General features: G+C 40.3%; 1 protein-coding gene across 1 annotated transcript in view; it reads right to left on the reverse strand.

The window, feature by feature from the left end:
- Window positions 1–13,283, reverse strand: part of dbo (Kelch-like protein diablo) — a 351,633-nt gene that overhangs the window by 89,717 nt on the left and 248,633 nt on the right. Inside the window, exon 9 of the mRNA XM_068227482.1 lies at window positions 6,239–6,372. Within this exon, the coding sequence (XP_068083583.1) occupies window positions 6,239–6,372 (134 nt within the window). The remainder of the gene's footprint in view (window positions 1–6,238; window positions 6,373–13,283) is intronic.

Consider the following 13,283-nt stretch of genomic DNA (forward strand, 5'->3'; position numbering starts at 1 on the left):
ATGGGAATGATATCTCCTGTGTTTCAGGAAGAACCGGAAGTTGCTTGGCAAAGGTTTGTGCGGAAATATCTCCAAGTAAATGTACTCGCATATTAGTCGACAGTGTAATTTTTTTCACATATCTCCAGAGAGCCGAATTGTTCAGGCATGCGTTCAGCTCGTCTGCTGGTGTTGATCTTGGAATGACTGGCAAAGTTTGAAGAAAATCACCGGTGAGCAATATCAGGGCTCCGCCGATTTGACGTTGATTATTTCGAAAAATCTCGCAGAGTAAGATCAAGTGCCTCAAGTCCTTTCCTATGGGTCATGATACATTTATCCCAAATAACGATTTGGCATGTTTTCAATATAGTTGCCATTCCAGATGTTTTACTAATGTTGCAAATGGGATCTGCAGCTAGATTTAAATTTAATGGCAGCTTGAGAGCCAAATGCACCGTGCGTCCTCCATCAAGTAACGCTGCTGCAATCCCCGATGATGCCACAGCCAGAGCAATCTCATGCTTCATTCAAATTTCGGCGCGTATCAAACTGAGTAGAAATTTTTTTCCGGTGCCTTCTGGTGCATCAAAGATATAAGTCCACCATTTCCCCCTCTTACATGCTCCATAACTGTGTCGTATGCGAGTCGTTTATCGTTTGTAAAGAGCCTTTTCTGTGCCTGAACATAAACTTGCAGCGCATCCACGTCATATTGTTTTTCTCGCAGTACGTCTATATCGACAACATCGTTTCTGTGACGTTCCGGTGAAAATAGCCCAAGCTGATTGAGTATTTTGTTATTAATCAACATGCACATATCCTCAAGTGATATCTGTGCTTTATTGAAAATGTCTTCTGAATACTGTATATCCAGGCCGGGGTTTTCTCTGCGTGCTCAGAAAAGTATATCTTCGCTCATATTCTCTTTGTGTTTTTCCCACAAATCTTTTGGATCAGAATGCGCACATGTTGTTAAAATAATGGTGAACAGAGTTCATATTTGGTGAGCATGACGTGTTTTAGATGCTTCAGTCAATGCGTTGTCCCAGTGTTGATCATGTTCAAGCAAACCAAGTTTGAAACATGCTTCTCTGTATGTCTGACACACTTGACCTCGATGGTTTTGATTGCTTCGAACGATGTTGGTCCTTTGACCACATGAAGCAGCATTCGCAAATAGTAGCATTCACCATTATTCGGATGAACAGTATATACTCTTCCCAATGTGCCAGTAGATAACATGCAAGCTATCGAAGAATGTCTGGTGCCTCGTTTTCTTCTGCACAATTTCTTTGCAGATTGATTCCAAGTGTAATAGTGTGGGACTTCGTGATACAGCAATGTTTTTGAGAATTTGTCTGCTGCACACAATTGGAAAAAAGCGGTCAATGTTGTATTTGGTGGATCTGCAGCTCTCTGGGGTGCATTTTCTTCTGTGTTGTTGACCGTTTTCTAAGTGAACACTGAGATGCATGTCAGCAGGAAATCGTTCATGAACGTCGAAACCAAGAATTCGCCATACAGCTTCGTTACTGCTAATATAACGACCCATGTGAAATTGTTCGACTTCATTGATGGGTGTACTGGGTTTCGCAAGTCCAAAAACTGCCATATCGCTGCCTTTATTCACATATTTACATATGTATTTGATCGATTTAACTGAACTGCAAACCTCCACGTTGATATGCGCATTAAATGATTTCAAAATAATAGGAGAGTAGGACACAATCCATTGGTTATCAATTTCAAAATCAACGTTATTGATTTTGATAGTTGTTGTGTGTCCTCCTCCATCTAGTTTTCGTCGTATGTACAGTGGATAACCATCACCACCACTTTGTGTTTCTTGGAACATCTGACGTGCATTTTCCATCTTTCATGCATGGTGAATGTGGGTTGTATAGTCCACATGGTCCGTGAATCATATGTATCTTGACAATTTTGAATAATTCTGGATCTTCTTGTGGATCGGGCAACTCAGCAGTAATGATATCGTCAATATGAGTTGGAAATTTTTTTTCAACCAACCAATTAAGATATGAGCATGTGATAGACCTCTTTTCTGCCATTCAATCGAAAACATCCAGCAGTGAGTTTCTCCGTATACAAGGTTCTTGGTGATGAGATCCATAAAACGTATTACTGTAGTTTTTGTTTGAAAACTCTCGCTGTGAGGTCATGTCGATGGGATAGTTGCTGACCAGGCAGAAGTAAATCTTTGATTTCTGTCAAGGTGGATTGCAGGTAAAAGTGATGAAAAGTTCTGGACGTCCGTATTTGCGAACATCCTGAGCATCCTGAGCATATTCTTGCATGTGTCTTGGACTTCCAGTATACGAAGCCAGAAGGATAACCATTTGTCCAATTTCAGTAACTGTTCCATCATTCACAATTGCATCTTGCAGATGAATATACTCTTCGACTCGAAGCTTTGATTGATTGTAATGAATGTAAATGAGTCGTTCGCTTTCGATTTTAGCGTACATATCCACGATGAATTGTCGGAAAATTTGACGACACTTCAGGATTTGGTTAGATTGTTGGTCTCGAATCATGATACGATACGCATAAAAATCCGAATAACTGATTCTTTTCGTTTTCGCAGCATCTGTGAGGGGATGAGTTTGGTACAATTCGAGATGATATCCGTCTCCTCCTCACGGAAATAGTATTGGATACTGAAGTGCATCTTACGATCGGCGAGTTTCAGCAACACGTTGCTTGGTTTGATCTCGTCTGCTGATAACAATATCTTGCCGGGTAATCTCTGTTCCGACAATTACAGCTGCTACTTCAGAGGCTGTTGGAGCATTAAAGCATCTTTCATGCTCATTCAATGGCGTTTTGTCTGCCCTGATAATGACTTTGAAGTCATCTGCTCTTATGTTCTCTAATGCTGATTTAAAACCCCGGACCAAACAGTTGTGCTCGTGGAATATTCAGAAATAATTTTCCCATCTGTTGTTACACTAAATGCCCATCGTCTATCAATCTCTTCCTCCACATTATCCATGAAATAAATTTGTAAAAACTGTGGGGGTACTGGAAGAATTGAACCAATCTGATGATACATTTGTCCTTGGACTTTGAATGTGGGCATGAAATTCCCATATCTCACAATATTTGTCACTCCAAATGATGTCATCTGAAAGCATGAGTTGTATTTCCGAATATGCTCTAGAAAAAGTTTGGACTCCCGAGTAGCTCCAGCCACACATAAGTTAAAAGTGGTTCTGGTGGCTCAGCCAGTGGAGGCAAATGGACTTTGTTATTGAAGCAACACATGCCAGGCATTTCTTTTTCGAACTTCAAAGCGCAACAATGAAAGCACAAATTAGTCATTGGACCAATGAGAACATCGCGATACATTAGGTAATCGTAGTTTTTGCCGTAACTGAACGCCGCTTTCTTGAAATCGATTCTCGTTCTTGATCGACTCTGCCATGAGCGCTCAACTTTCCGTCGTGTCTCTCGCTCTTTGGGTGTTGCAGCAGTTCTTGAAATAGAAGCTCGCACTTGCATGCTTTCAACTCGTGCGCCTTGTTCTTCAGACGTTTCAGTAGTTCTTGAAGTAGAGACTCTGATCCGTTCAGTTTCCTGGCGTGCATCTCGCTGTTCAGATGTTTCAGCAGTTCTGCTGTATGACAGTTAATGCGCATTTCTGGTTGATTTTCCAATGTTTGATTTTTTTGGTGGCATTTCAAAAAATTTCCAGTACTCAATGTTTGGTGACAGATGAGGCGTTCAAAGATAGTTTAGTTGTGTGTGACACAAATTTCATTTTCTTGTAAACAAAGCAAGAAACAAATGTCATTAGCCTGCAAACAAAAGAAGAATAGTTATTCATATCGACGTCCAGCACTAAACAGAATGGAAATGGTATTCCGTTTCAAACTCACTCACCAATTACAAATCATAGTCAGAAACTTATTTGTTATTATTGAGGACTGAGGCGTCGATATCATTTTTGCGATCGATTGAACGGTATAGAAGTTGATGATATGCTGCATCGTCATCTAGAAGCGAGTTACAACAAAGTGGATAGCACAAAAACTTTCTCCATGAAAGAACTTATATGCCATCTCCTTCACTCCTTACTACAACCTCTAAATACTCTCATAACCATGTGCAGAGATCTGTATCCTTTATTTACAATCCCGTTCATGTGCTTACCACAGTGAAGATATTTCCTTACATTGATACCTAGGTACTTACAGTGGTCCCCATAAGGAACTCTAACCCCATCAATGTAGTAATTAAAACTGAGAAGACTTTTCTTATTTGCGAAGCTCACTACCTGACATTTAACGTTGTTAATCACCATACTTTTTATGCTAGTTGCCTTACGTCGCACCGACACAGATAGGTCTTATGGCGACGATGGGACGAGGAAGGGCTAGGAGTGGGAAGGAAGCGGCCGTGGCCTTAATTAAGGTACAGCCACAGCATTTGCCTGGTGTGAAAATGGGAAACCACGGAAAACTATTTCCAGGGCTGCCGACCGTGGGGTTCGAACCTACTATCTCCCGAATACTGAATACTGGCCGCACTTAAGCGACTGCAGCTATCGAGCTCAGTAAATCATCATAAAATTTCCTTCTGTGTTTTTCTGCATTAACGTGTTCTTGGTATCTTTACCACAATGGGTGAACATATGAAAGAGACAGGCCACAAATTTATAAATATCAATCAAGACCTTGCAATCATCAATAGACTAAATCAGGGCCATCCGGTCATTGCGCTCCGAGAGCGCACCCGCACTCGGGGAGCACTGGGCAGTCAGACTAGCGATCCTTCCCCTACCACCACTACACTGTGGCCTTGGCAGAACGCTCGCTCAGCCAATCAAGCTCCTCCCACCACTACCAAAACTACCTTCCCCCAAAGCGCTCGGAGCACAGGCTTAGAGCGCTAGCGCTCGAGGAGCACTGTTTGGATGGCCCTGGACTAAATAAACGAAGACTAATGAATAGTTTGGAAAGTATACATATATTTCTGGATAAGTTACTTAACAATAAAAATTTAAATGAAACGAACGAACAAAGAAATCCCTTGTTTGAACCTGTATTGAGATACATGGAATTATTAGGAGGCAATCAAATATGCCCAATAAAGGTGGGAAGCAATCACAAAGCAGCTACGTCACAAATAGAAGCCACCCCACTGCACATAACAACAAATGACAACACGCCTTCACTTCCCCTTCCCCCTCCATACCAAGCTAGCATAACGTCCTCGTCATACCGCTACTACACAAGGTCAAGGACGGCAGAGATAGATACGAACTCGTAAACATCGGAACAAGAACAAATTGGACAGGGGTAAGTTTACAAATTTCTACAGTACAAACAATTCTTTTAGACAACACAGCCACAAGTATTTTTAATTAACAAACGCATCCTTTCTGCCAGTTACAGGTCGTACACCAAACATCCCAACTTGACGATTTCCGAATAGAATTAGCATAACTGAACAATTGGATAGGGGTAAGTTTAAAAAAAATTTATAGTTTCAATTTATTTAAAATGCAAACAACACACCCCCAGGTAATTTTAATTAACAGACGCATTTTTTCTGCCGGTTACAGGTCGTACACCAAACTATGCAACTTAACGAAACCTGAATAATTCGACCAACAACAAAAATATTCTCCACCGAACAGTAATGAGATACAAACAAGAAAGGTCTAGCAAAAGAAGGAACAGTATACAACCAAGACAAGTTTGCAAGAGCATCATGCTAAAAACCGTCAAATTTAATAAATAACCAGTGCACTGACATAGAATGAAACCAAAGACTTTTTAATTCAAAAATAGTTTTTTAATTTGTATAAGTTTTTAATCTTTAACTAACAACTGCCCCCCCTCCCCCTCACGTATTTTTCAACCCCCCTCCCCCGCACATATTTTTCAACCCCCCCTCCCCCACCACCTAATTGTTCCTTACTAACATAATTTTAAATCTTAATTATGGAATTGTTTTATGCTATTTTTTACCTAAGCATTATGTGAAACTGCTGATGATGATTGCTAAGCAATCGAAACATGTAGGCCTACTGTAAGTTTTAATGACAAAAATTTAGCTGTAGGCTAAATAATAAAAAAGGAAAGTATCGACCAAGTGGAACCTTTTTCATTAGTTAACTTGATTACAATATCGATGCGGAATGGAGTGGACAGTATGTAATACTGGATACTGGTCGCACTGAAGCGACTGCAGCTATCGAGCTCGGTGTATCTTATTCATAGGTTCTTACCTGTATTAAGCGGGCACTGGCCATCTGAACCACCTATAGCGTACAAGAATCCACCAAGGACAGCTACAGCAACACCTAGTCGTCGAGTTGTCATGGGTGCCACCTTACTCCATTTGTTCTCCTTTGGATCATACCTTTCGATAGAAAGCAAAGAAAAATAAACTAAGCCACAAGCAATGCTAACTGGTGTTGTTAAAGCAGTGATTCCCTGTCTTTTTCTTTTGTTTCACAGTGCCCTCGCTGAATTAAGTTTTTCTTATGGTAAGTTATGTAAAAATAATACACATTTAACACTGCAAAAAAGTGTGATACGTATGGACAGCATCATTGAACAAATTCAACTGAACTTATTCAGTGGGTCAGATAATCCTGTTTAGCACAAAACACATTTTCAAATCTTGCAAATTAATTACTATGGATTCAACCACCCTCATTCACACTCAATACTTATCTTTTATCATTGCGACCTCCAAAACCACAGTTTAGAACAAATAAGTTGAAAATTTGCTGATCTTTACCATTTAGGATATATATTGATACCCAAGTAGGGCCTCCATGGCTCAGACGGCAGCGCATCGGCCTCTCACCGCTGGATAGCGTGGTTCAAATCCCGGTCACTCCATGCGAGATTTGTGCTGGAAAAAGCGGAGGCAGGACAGGTTTTTCTCCGGGTACTCCAGTTTTCCCCGTCATCTTTCATTCCAGCAACACTGTCCATTCTCATTTCATAGCATTTATCGGTCATTAATAAATCACATTGGGAGTAGCGACCCCATCGTATTAATAGCCTATATTTGCTTCATTCATCACATCCCTGACCCAGTCAATGATTGGAAAACATGTTGTAGGTTTTCATTCATTGATACCCAAAATCCAGTTCATTCTATGTTGCTACATTTTGCTTTGAACGTATTGTAGTAAGACTACTATAAGATTCTTTTCTTCTGCAGATGTAAGTAGCGATGGTGATGGTGATGGTGATGTTGTTTAAACGGGCCTAACAACTAGGTCTTCAGCCCCTAATGATATGAGGTGCAACGAAATGAAATTATAACCTAAAACAAATAATGATGAAAAATGACCATGGATCCAAAACAATCAGTGTATCCAATACACAATGCTTTATTTTCTGAGATAATGCTTATCGTCCAAAGGGGTCCAAAATCCAAGTCCCCAGCCCGTCATAATGGCACTAATCACTGGTAAAGCAGAAGCATGGTGTTCCTCATATAGTGCTACTAATTACAGGTAACGTTAACTCATGGAGTTCCTCACATCGTGGTACTAATCACAGTTAAGGCAGACCCATGGTATGTCTCACCAAGACCAACTCCAATACTCAGACCTCAAGACAGATTTTGATTTATGGCAAAATTGCGGTGAGCGCAGGCCATGAATAAATTCAGTGTGATCATGAATGCCAGTTTAAAGTAATCGTTGCGACTGAAGTATTTTGGGTCTGCTTTTGTGGCTGCGTTTAATGGCTTTCAGTAGTGACAAACAAGTATAGGAATCGTCCGGTTCTTTTTTTTTTTCCCCCTGGAAGTTTAATATACTAAGTATAGGCTATCTCCTGTTTACACGTGGTCACGTATAGGTTATGTGTTTCTTTATCTTTGTGTTTGTGTATTATTGTTAATATTATTAGTGTTGTTTTAGAATGTAATGTACATATTTTAGATTACCATGGGTCGATCGTGTTGTGTACCTCTCTGTAAGTCCAACTATGGTAATTTTCGCAAATTTCTACCTTGACATTTCCGAAGGACAAAGTCTTACGAGAGAAATGGATTCGATGTATTTGTGAAAATTTCACTGTAAATAATAAAACTATTGTCTGCATCAAACATTTTGACCTTAAGTTTAGTGTGCGTGAAGATGTTTTTCCCGTTGAGAATGGTAAATCGATTTGCATCCCTAGGAAGAACCCTAAATTGCACCTGATATGTCTATTCAACCATATTTGACAATTAACCTTCGTATGTGTATGTTTAGTCCTCAGCCCGAAGGCTGGTTGGATCCTCAACAGCTCCGCCATCAGCTGTCATAGATGGCCTAGGCGTCAATGAAGAGGCGTACTGGAGAAATGAGGAGCGAGGTGGTTTCCCGTTGCTTTCCTCACCGAGCCAGAAGTTGCTATTACATATCAGTCTGCCAAGCCCAATGAAATGCATGCACCAACCGACCCTATGAGCAATATTTTCACACCATTCATAGCAGGGACTGGCTGCAGAAGGAATGGTACTACTAGCATCACTCATACCTCAGTCACTTTCATTTTGTCAAAGCCAAGAAAAAAGCTGAGACAGATCAATGAAAGTAACAAAATTGCTCTAGCCCGTACCAGAAGACATAGTGCACTGTAAACACTAGGTCCCACCAGCGTATAATACCATAAGTTTGCCTTGAGAAAGAAAGGACCCTAAAAAGCGTAAACAGCAACTGCTACAGAGAGACGAAGAAGCGTTTAAACGATGGTGTAAAGAGGACATGATAGATAATTTTCAGGTTTTCACGACAGCAGTGAAGAAGAGAAATGTGAGCTCATTCAATGCGATTGTAAAAGATTATAGTGTTCTATTCAGGATGGCCTGAAGTGTGACAGATGGAACAAATTCAAAACTCTGGTAAGTCATCTTGGTAATTATGAAGAAAGTAGTATTGATCTGAGTGGTAGAGTACTTATTTTGGTGAACTTTCTGAAAGAAAGAAAAAAAAACCGCCCTGGTTTTAGATTGTGATAAAGAAAAACTGAAACACTCTAAAATTAAGTTTGCAGTAGAACAGTTGGAACTTGGTTTACTGAAGCAAGTTAGATCTACACTATGTGATCAAAAGTTCCGGACACCCCCAAAAACATACGTTTTTCATCTTAGGTGCATTGTGCTGTCACCTACTGCCAGGTACTTCATAGCAGCGACCTCAGTAGTCATTCGACATCGTGAGAGAGCAGAATGGGGCGTTCCGCAGAACTCACGGACTTCGAACGTGGTCAGGTGATTGGGTGTCACTTGTGTCAGAAGTCTGTACGCGAGATTTCCACACTCCTAAACATCCCTAGGTCCACTGTTTCTGATGTGATAGTGAAGTGGAAATGTGAAGGGACACGTACAGCATGAAAGCGTACAGGCCGACCTCGTCTGTTGACTGACAGAGACCGCCGACAGTTGAAGAGGGTCGTCAAGTGTAATAGGCAGGCATCTATCCAGACCATCACACAGGAATTCCAAACTGTATCAGGATCCACTTCAAGTACTATGACAGTTCGGCGAGAGGTAAGAAAACTTGGATTTCATCGTCGACCTGCTGCCCATAAGCTACACATCACGCAGGTCAATGCCAAACGTCGCCTCGCGTGGTGTAAGGAGCGTAAACATTGCGTGATTGAACAGTGGAAAAACGTTGTGTGGAGTGACGAATCACGGTACCATACCTGCCAACTTTTAGAAACCAAAAATAGGAAGATTTTTTTATTCCTGGATTTCATCACATATATTCCACCATGGTCTAGGTGAAAAAAGGTCAAGATAAAAGGCATACATATCTACAGTTACAATGCGAATTGACCGTTAAATTTCAAATCTTAAACTACCAAAACATAAAAATGGTTACAAGAAAATGTACCTTATTATCATTTATGACACTTAAACGAATAATAATATTTATGTCACACCGACACACGCAACAAAATGCATAATATCGTATTTTATCGCGTAATTAACGCACTTTTTGACGAAAAATACAGGCGAAAACTTCGGATGCGTAAATTATTCAAGGAATTAAGATATTTACAATTCATTTACATTTAAAAGATGCATCAAATATAATATAAAAACACAACTGGTTCAACTCGTTTGCGGTTATCGTCATTTGGCGTAAAATTCCGGAGTGAGATTTTTCCTGAAAATTCAAATAGGGTACATCAGGTAAGTTAGACACGTGGGATTGAAGTACTGACTGGAAAATATTCTTCCCATTACGAGCTGACAATACGACCTGGAGTGAAAACATGAACTAATAAAAGTACAATTCATGTAATGCCATAACAATGACATACCGGCAAAAAAACTGTCCAACACGAGAAGGGGGGACCCTGCTACATTACACCAAACCGTTTGTATCCAATCTTGTACGAGTGACGTGTCCATCCACCCTCCTTCTTGAATACGAACGTGGATCACTCGCGGAAATTTTGCTTTGGGCATTGTTTTTCGTTTTAGATCAATGTAAGGTGTAAGCTTTCTGAGATCAGCTGTTATAGCAAGCACTGCAGTACATCGTTGTTTTTTGCTTCCGGTAACGCGTACGATAACACTGTATGATCCTTTCTTATCGATTGTTCGACTTTGTGGCATATGGAAACTGATTGGCGTCTGAATTGCGGTTTCTATAAGGGAAATCAAATATTCCTCACTTTGCGCTTCTCAATCACAAAACGATGAAAATCGTTTAAATCATTCGTCATTTTTGGCATGATGATGTTCTTCGCTGAAGAGGAAGTCCATTTCTCTTCATAAAATTAATCAAGACTCGGCTAACCTTCAAATCCGAGACACTGATTCCATGTGCAGCGGTTATTTCACATTCTTTAAAATACTGCATTTCGTGAGAAATTGCTTATCCAACGTTGCGTCACAAAATCATATATTTAAGCAGATCCTTCTCTACTTGCGGAAACTTGCCGCTTTTTGGTCCGCGAAATGCTTTGCGAGACATGTTGGCCGCTTGACGTGCACTTCTGTTACCGCGGTAGCGCACGTTTCATTTGGGCATTGAATACACGCTGCCCTCTTCCCGTATGTTTCGGTGTAACTGATCACCGCGAGTTAGTATGATGCAGTTTTACTCGAATACTGTGGACTGACAATTTTGAGATCACAGAATGTCCCGTACCCGAAACACTCGTAAAACTAGTGCCGGCTAATAACAGCACGTTGCCCTGTATCTGGAATGCCCGCTTTCGCAATAGGAAGCCAGCTACTTGAGTAGTTGACATCTTTATTTCGAAACGCATCCGGAGCTGCGTGATGGATGTTCGAAGTTGTGGGAGCGTCATATACGTGAACATTTGTTTTTGTCCACTTTGGACCCAAAAATATTGGGATGCGTAAATTATGCAAGGGCGTTAATTACGCGAAAGAATATGGTAGTTTCTTTATCAGACGGTAAAATGAACGGAAATTTATAGGTATCTCTGAACACTTGGAGATAACGTTTGTTATATTTTTGGCCTTAACGAGAAAATAAACTACCTGAAACTGTCACCGACACAACCCACTTAAAAACATTCAACTCATTAAAATGATGCACTTAAATACGCGAAACTACCACATACAAAACAATTCTATATGTCCCATACATTATTAACATACGACTTTGGCAGTGGGGGAAAGCATACAAATGCAAGAAAAAAAGGGGCCTAAAACTCCGACGAAACTAAACACAGAAATGATGTCAGCAGCGCGCGAACAACAATAATAAACTCATTCTTTCATCCCGATTAACTGAGTCGCTAGCGCGCGCCAGCCTGTCTTGCTTGCAGGACAATTGCCGCCCCGAATCCCCAGCTGTATAAAGCGGACACGCTGCTGTGGTGAGCGGGAAACACGATACACGAAGGCGCAGGACGAAATACTCACGAAATAAAGCATCAAATAAATACTCTTGAAAATGAGGTTTCGTAAATTACAAAAACACATACGAATTTATAGTAGGGGAAAAGTATTGGCCGTACTAGAAGTTATATTGGTCAAAAATAGGAAGAAGTAAAAATAAATCGGAAAATCGGAAGACGAGTTAAAAACCGGAAAGTTTCCGGGTAAATCGGAAGGGTTGGCAGGTATGCGGTACACAATGTGGCGATCCGACGGCAGGGTGTGGGTATGGTGAATGCCCGGTGAACGTCATTTGCCAGCGTGTGTAGTGCCAACAGTAAAATTCGGAGGCGGGTGTTATGGTGTGGGCGGGTTTTTCATGGAGGGGGCTTGCACCCCTTGTTGTTTTGCATGGCACTATCACAGCACAGGCCTACATTGATATTTTAAGCAGCTTCTTGCTTCCCACTGTTGAAGAGCACTTTGGGGATGGAGATTGCATCTTTCAACACGATCGAGCACCTGTTCACAATGCACGGCCTGTGGCGGAGTGATTACACGACAATAACTTCCCTGTAATGGACTGACCTGCACAGAGTTCTGACTAGAATCCTATAGAACACCTTCGGGATGTTTTGGAACATTACATGTAACTAATCTCATTATCAGACCCATATTAAACTATGCTATGATATACTAACAATTTGTTGGTTATTTTGATCCACCTTTTCAATACAAATTACAGTTTGTGTTGCTAAGTTGTAATGTTACAACACTAATTTACCGGGACATGTTTCGCTTTTATTCATAAGCATCATCAGCCTATACTATTGCCTCAAGGTTTGTCATTTTTGGGTTGTTGTTACAAATTTCATTACATTGAATGTAAATCTGATTTCAGTGATAACAATATTTAAAACAAGAATAATATACACATTAAAAATTATGACAATATGATTTGAAATGTAGAAATGGATTAACTCTTAATTCTAAAACACATTGACGTCCAAAACACAGTTTTTAATTTGGCTAAAAATTGTTTGCAATGTTAAAATAAAATTGATTCAACTATAATTCAACTATAATTGATTCTGTAGCAGCAGACAAAGGGGTAAGTGATAATGCAACATCAACACTCACATTATAAGCACAAAAAAAAAACACACACACACACACACACACACACACACACACACACACACACACACACACACACACACACACACACACACAATATTACTTAAGTTCATTTCCATTTGTTCCAGAAGCTTCTTCCATTCCATAAAAAGAAAGAAACATAATCAGATACCAGTACTCAAAATTTGGATTGAAGCCCCTTTTAACCATAACTTACATCAAAACAATCAGCTTCCAACGGAGAGTCTGGTCGCTACAAACAAGAATTAAATTGTCAATACTTCCTCTGATCAAATAGCCAAACTGCAACAGCA

This window comes from Anabrus simplex, chromosome 4, assembly GCF_040414725.1.
Source record: "Anabrus simplex isolate iqAnaSimp1 chromosome 4, ASM4041472v1, whole genome shotgun sequence".
Taxonomy (NCBI): domain Eukaryota; kingdom Metazoa; phylum Arthropoda; class Insecta; order Orthoptera; family Tettigoniidae; genus Anabrus; species Anabrus simplex.